This window comes from Borostomias antarcticus, assembly GCF_949987555.1.
Source record: "Borostomias antarcticus genome assembly, chromosome: 5".
NCBI lineage: Eukaryota > Metazoa > Chordata > Actinopteri > Stomiiformes > Stomiidae > Borostomias > Borostomias antarcticus.
The window spans coordinates 24301713-24309212 of NC_140238.1; the positions used below are offsets into that span (position 1 = coordinate 24301713).

Genomic DNA, 7500 nt, shown 5'->3' on the forward strand with positions numbered 1-7500 from the left:
GCCGAGTACGACCCTGCAGCCTGGTGAGTCTCTCTCTCTCTCTCTCTCACACACACACACTGTCTCTCTCTCTCTCTCTCACACACACACACACTCTCATACACACACACTCTATCTCTCTCTCTCTCTCACACACACACACACACACACACACACACAGTCTCATACACACACACACTCTCTCTCTCTCTCTCACACACACACACAGTCCATCTATCTCTCTCTCTCACACACACATACACTCTCATACACACACACACTCTATCTCTCTCTCTCTCTCTCTCTCTCTCTCTCTCTCTCTCTCACACACACCCACACACACGCTCATACACACACACACACACACACACACAGGCTCATACACACACACACACACTCTATCTCTCTCTCTCTCTCACACACACACACACACTCTCATACACACACACTCTATCTCTCTCTCTCTCACACACACACACTCTCATACACACACACACACACACTCTATCTCTCTCTCTCTCTCTCTCTCTCTCACACACACACACACACACACACGCTCATACACACACACTCCATCTCTCTCTCTCTCTCTCTCACACACACACACACACACGCACACGCATACACACGCACACACACACTCTCTCTCACATTCAAACACAGACACACACTCATACACACACACACATACACACACACTCTCATACAGTACACACACAAACACACACACACACACTCAGCACTACGATGACAGCACTCAGCACTACAATTGTTTTTGAGCCCCGTGGTTTTCAACACAGTAGGTGAGACACATACGTTTCACCAACGCAACTCCCATACCGGCCAATGGTGAAAGACTGGGACTCTGGTGGGAGGAGCCAGAGTCAGGTGGGAGAAGCCATGGCGATGGAACGTTCCACGGTAGCGGCTGCAGAGGGGGAATCAGGGATCTGAGGAGTAACCTCCTCAGTCATCCACTCACCCCCCCCCCCCCCCCGATAAATCCTCCCACCCTCCTTCACTGTGTGTGGTTGAGCCCCCCCCCCCCCCCCCCCCCCAAATACCCACCGGCCCCCTCTGGAATCTGTATACTGACTAAACTTACCACCTCCCACCCCCCTACCTCATCTACTGTGGTCCACTCTGGTCCCGGACACCAAGTTTCTGAGTATCTGGATTCCAGTGCCTATCACCCTTCTGCTGCCCTGCAGTCTGCACTGGGAGGAGCACACAGGGAGGGAGGGAGGGAGGGAGAGAGAGAGGGAGAGAGGGAGAAAGAGAGGGAGAGAGGAAGGGACTTTACAAAGTGGATGAATAGGTTAAAAATGGGATAGGGTTAGAACACACACCCACAGGGAGAGGTGACACTGTGTTACAAGTGGCTATTACATGGTTAGCCACTTAGCATGCACATGCATTTCCAGTTAATTAGCAATTCCTTAATTACCCTCCACACACACACATACGCACGCACACACACACACACACACACACACACACATGCACACACACACGTGCGGCTTATTTGAGGGTTTGCCCACAGTTCTGAGAGAAAGAGGAAGAGAGTGGAGGGAAGGAAGGACAGATGGATGAGGACAGACAGAGGGATGAGGACAGACAGAGGGATGAGGACAGACAGGGGGATGAGGACAGACACAGGGATGAGGACAGACAGGGGGGTGAGGACAGACAGGGGGGTGAGGACAGACAGGGGGATGAGGACAGACAGAGGGATGAGGACAGACAGGGGGATGAGGACAGACAGAGGGATGAGGACAGACAGAGGGATGAGGACAGACAGAGGGATGAGGATAGACGGAGGGATGAGGATAGACGGAGGGATGAGGACAGACAGGGGGATGAGGACAGACAGAGGGATGAGGACAGATGGAGGGATGAGGACAGACAGAGGGATGAGGACAGACAGAGGGATGAGGATAGACAGAGGGATGAGGATAGACGGAGGGATGAGGACAGACAGAGGGATGAGGACAGACAGAGGGATGAGGACAGACAGAGGGATGAGGACAGACAGAGGGATGAGGATAGACGGAGGGATGAGGACAGACAGGGGGATGAGGACAGACAGAGGGATGAGGACAGATGGAGGGATGAGGATAGACGGATGTGAGGACAGACAGAAGCTTGAGGACAGACAGACGGATGAGGACAGAGTGAGAACAGACTGAGCGATGAGGACAGATAGAGGGATAATAATAATAATAATAATAATGAATTTTATTTATATAGCACACTTTAAAATGCAGGACAAATCTCAAGGTGCTTCACAGAGTGCAGTAAAAAAAAAAAACATAAAAACATAAAGGGCAATAACTGGCTAAAATAATTTAAGACAGAGGGATGAGGACAAATAGAGGGATGAGAACGGATAGAGGGATGAGGACAGAGGGATGAGGACAAGTAGAGGGATGAGAACGGATAGAGGGATGAGGACAGAGGGATGAGGACAAATAGATGGATTAGAACAGATAGAGGGATGAGGACAGACAGAGGGATGAGGACAGATAGAGGGATGAGGACAGAGGAATGAGGACAGACAGGGATGAGGACAGAGGGATGAGGACAGATAGAGGGATGAGGACAGAAGGATGAATCTTGAGAATAGGACAGGGTCATCAATGCAGAGGACCACAGATCAACTGGGTGACGTGCAACAGTAAATATGTGTTTTTGTGGGTATGTGTCGGAGTGTGTGCGTTTTACAGTAACTGATGTGTAATATTGTATAATCCTGTACTTGTCAATCTTGTGCTCTTTTTCCCACTGTTCCTCATGTGTGTGTGTGTGTGTGTGTGTGTGTGTGTCTGTGTGTGTTTGTGTGCGTGTGTTCTAACTCCCCTTGTATTCTTCTTGCAGCGGGCGCATTCATTATAAGGACATGTACAGTTTATTGCGAGTTATCGACCCGCCCCTTGGCTTAGGAAAGAAATGCCCCCATAGGGTGGCCTGCAAGGTTTGACCCCCCTTAAAACTCTCCAGCACACCTGCTACAGCATCCAGGAATGGAATGAGTGTCGCTTACCTCTTCATCACTACTCTTCCTCCGTTACGTTTCCTTTCATTTCATTTTCTTTTCTTTCTTTTTTTTCATGATTTTTCTTCTTCTTTTTTTCTTCCAACATTTCGACTTGCATTCTGGTCTGAATAGAGAATGTGGGGGACAATGCAGACACCCAGAGAAGCATGACGCGCACCGCTGTAGCGACACTCGCCCCCCACCCCAAAAAACACAACAACACCATTAAGAGCTTGACAATATACAAGAAAAACAAAGAAATAAGAATGTGTTTAATCTCTGATTCAGACATTTTTTCTTTTGAGATGTTCTGCTGTGTTGCTTGCTGTCGAGCCTTGGCTAAAGGCCCTACGGGAATCTGTAGCGTTTCATTGTTCTGGGTTGTGGGGGGGAGGGCGCAGAAACTGCATTGACATCCCTCTAGTCATCATCGAACCCCTTCCACGCCCCCACCCCCCCGGAGCAGGACTAGAGCTGAGTGCTGCTGTGAAGCTCTGCTCTTCTATGCAACCCCCCCCCCCCTCCCTCCCAGCTTGCATAGAATGATGTTTTGGTACTAAAAAAAAAACTCCTCGACAAGACACGCAGACCCACCCCGCCCTCAGACTGGGCTCCAAGCTGTCGCTCTCTCTCTCTCTCTCTCTCTCTCTCTTTCTCTCTTTCTCTTTCTCTTTCTCTCTCTCTCTCTCTCTCTCTCTCTCTCTCTCTCTCACGCTCCAGTTCAGCCAGTAACCTTTGTCTTTTCTGTTGTTTTTCTCCTTTCTTTCCCTCTTCCTCTTTTTTCTTTACGTTGGTCTCCCTCTCCCTCCTCTCTCTCCCTCTCTCTCTCCTCTCTCTCCCTCTCTCTCTCTCTCCCCATCTCTCCCTCTATCTACCCCCCACTCTTTTTCCCATCTCTCTTTTTTGCTCCCTCTCTCTTCCCGCCATCTCTCTCTCTCTCTCTCTCTCTCTCTCTCTCTCTCTCTCTCTGTCTCCCACCTCCTCTCTCTCTCTCTCTCTCTCTCTCTCTCTCTCTCCCCCCTCCCCCTCTCTCTCTCTCTCTCTCTCTCTCCCCTCCCCCTCCTCTCTCTCTCTCTCTCTCTCTGGTCTGGTTGTGTGTCGGGGGCCCCAGCGGCAGGATCAGTAGCAGAGCTATGTATGACATGCTCAGGCACATGTGTCCTCCGCTAGGCCTGGGGAAGAGGTGCCCGGCACGGGTGGCCTACAAGGTCAGACCAGGTCCCACCACCAGGGGGCGCAGTGCCCGCCCGCCCGCTCGCGTCGTGTGTCCGTAGTGTTGGTGTTCCTTATCCCCCTCTTTTCGTTCTTTCCTTTCCCTCCCCGGGGGTTCTCTGCGTTGTTTCGGTGGAGGTGGAGCGCTGATTGATGTTGTGGGGCATCAGGTGGGGGGAGGGGGAGGGGGAGGGGGGCAGTAGGGTCAAGGGTCAGACGTAGGGTGTATATCCACAGGAGGGGGCGAACGGAGGGACCCTCTCAGTCCTTTTGCACCGTGTACACATGTGCGCGCACACACACACACACACACACACACACACACACACACACACACACACACACACACACACACACACACACTCTATCTCTCTCAAACACAGTCTCATACCTTGGAAAGTGGCTTCTTACATTCTGCCAGCCAGCCATTGTTCAAACTAGCAGATCTTCAGGAGAAACGCAGAATGACATCATTGGTTATCCAGTCTTCATTTGCCTTCTTCACAAGTATTGCATTAAAGTGACAGCTTTAATGTACATCTGTGACCATCTTTCATGGTTAATTCAAGAAAAAACAAAGAAGACCATTAAGTTTGGACACGCTGGCAATATATTGTGTGTGTGTATCTACCCAGCACAAATACACTCACATACACACACACATGTCATGTATCCAGACACTCACATGCAAGCATACGTGTGCAGCAGGGCTTGGAAGGTCCGCAAGACTTCTGTCCTCCGACTCGCTCCGGCCTGTGGATGGGACACACACACACACACACACACACACACACACACACACGCTTGATAGATGGTGGAGAGGAGAAACATCACATAACGTCGTAGTGAAATCAAAAATCCGATCGGCAGCAAATTATTTATTATTTGTTGTCGTGGTTTAGAATCTGCTGGTAGAGAAATCGCCAGGACCACGCCCCCCCCCCCCCCCCCCCCGCGCGCGCGCGCGTTTCTTCTGTCAATGCAGTTCTACTCTGTTTCCCACCCCCCTCCTCTCTGCATCCTGTCACCCTCACACCTGTCACCCGCATGCCTTCCTCCACACCCACCCCCCCCACACACACACACCGCCATCTCCCTCTCTTTCACACACACACACACACACACACACACACACACACACACACACACACACACACACACACACACACACACACACACACATACACGCGCACGCACAGCATGACTATCTCACTCTCAGCCAAAAGTATTCGTTGGCAACTGATGCCAACCTTATGCCCGACTTCCTGGTGCGCAGCATGACCTATGACCCCTCCGTGTGGGACCCCTTCAATCCCACTGCTGCTACACCCTGTGAAGCCTTATGAAGCCCTAGTCATGTGACTCCGCTATGGCGCCCTTACGAATCCCCTGCCGTGGTTTCTGTGAGCCTCAGGCGCCTGCAGGCACGAGGGATCTCTCCATCCATCGCTAGCTACTCCCTCCCTCTGTCTACACCTCCTCTCATCCCTCTCTTTCTCTCGTCCCTGTACTTGTACTCTGAAATATGCCGTTCTTTCATACCAACCCTGGCTTCTCACTGTCCCTATCCCTCTCCCTTCATTTCCTTATTTCCCTCTCTTCTTATTCTTCCTGTCTTTTTTTCTTTTTCCCCTGCTCCCGCTCTTCATTTCCTTAAAGACATCTCATCCTTCAACTTCCCTCTTTGTTTGCTTTAAAATGCCTCTAAACTCCAAACACTACCGCTCCCCCTGCCTCTTTGTCTTACTTCCCTGCTAGTGAGATGATTTTTATTTTTACCTTCCTCTAACACCTAATATTGTAGCCCTCGGCAGATTACAGTAGCCTAACCTACAACCGTTATTCCATGAGACCACGCAAACATGGCTGCCTCTGCGGCCATCTTCTTTTTTGTCTTCTTCTTCTTCTTCTTCTTCTTCTACCACCGTCATTTTGCCTGTAGAATCCTTTCTCACTGAGAGATCAGAGAATCTGGATATCTGCATATTGCCTAGCGATGAACAGCTTACACACACAGTTTACTCCCGACTTCCTGCCAGCAATCACCACCACTACTAACGAACTAACTGACCTACAGCAGAGCATTTTTTGAAAGACGCCAAATAGAGGATGCTTCGTGTGTACGGCTGCCCAGCTGCTCGTCCTGTGAGACGTGTGTGATGCGTGTCCACCGCATGCTGCATGTGTGTGTGGGGGTGGGGGTGGGGGCGGGGCCAGGGGGGGAGGTGGCGGGGCCGGTCTGCTGCATGTACGGGTCGTCTTCTCTCTCTCACACACACACACACACACACTAACTTTCCAAGGCCTGCTGTGAGTGTTTGTGCGCGTCTCCCTTACCTGACGAGACCAGCCGGGATAAACACTGAACTAAAAGCGCAGGAGCATTGCTCCTTTGGGTTCTGGTTGATGGGTTTATCGCCTGGTCTCTGTCCAAAATGTAAACCTCCGCCCCCCTAGGGGGAGCACTAGACATAGTGGACAGGAGTCTGCTCTGTCTCTCTTTCGGCTCTGTCAGTAAGAAAACAGTCATGTGACTCTGCTAAACCTGTGAGGTCTTACTTCTACAGGGAACTTTAGACGTGTTTCAGGAACAGTACTGCAGATCTTGAACAAGAGGAACTTTAACACACACCAGCAGTACCGTACTTCCACTATAGTCAGTTGTAAAATGGAAACCATTATAAATGTGTTTTTTTTTTACCACTTGGCTCTCACAGGCTATAAATTCACAGTTTAACTTCCCCCTGACAAAACTAGATCCAACTTTTTGGACATTATGAGGCAAGTTGCCATGGACACGGTCCTGCCAAATTTACCTCCATAAATGTTTCTGGCAGAGGAATTAGTTTTGTCAATGGACTGACAGACGGACAGTCAGACAAACAGACTCATCAAATCTGCTATGAAATCTACAGACCCCCCCCCCCCCACTCCTTCCTAGCCACCTACCCTTCCCTCTTCTCCTCCCCAAACCCCCTCCCCTTCCCCCGCCCCCCTCCCCATCGCCACCCAATCACACACTCGGCACGCCCATTCACCCACTATCTGGGACCCGCCCCCTTATTTCTCACGGCCTCGTCCCGATTGCCTCTTTTCCCCCACAGAGGCTTCTGCGCATGGACCTCCCAGTCGCCGACGACAACTCGGTCCACTTCAACTCTACTCTCATGGCGCTGATCCGTACAGCGCTGGACATTAAGATCGCCAAGGGCGGCATGGAAGGTTGGAAGCCCCTATTTATTCCTTGCCTGACTCCTCCCCTCAGTCTCTGA

The 7500-nt window shown here is 50.9% G+C and overlaps 1 protein-coding gene across 1 annotated transcript in view; it reads left to right on the forward strand.

The window, feature by feature from the left end:
- The window catches only part of cacna1aa (calcium channel, voltage-dependent, P/Q type, alpha 1A subunit, a), a gene marked incomplete at both ends in the record, with an annotated part of 107013 nt that overhangs the window by 80229 nt on the left and 19284 nt on the right, over positions 1–7500 (forward strand). Inside the window, 3 exon segments of the mRNA XM_084438178.1 lie at positions 1–23; positions 2857–2953; positions 7333–7450. The exon segment at positions 1–23 is cut by the window's left edge and continues 105 nt beyond it. Coding sequence (XP_084294304.1) covers positions 1–23; positions 2857–2953; positions 7333–7450 — 238 coding nt within the window.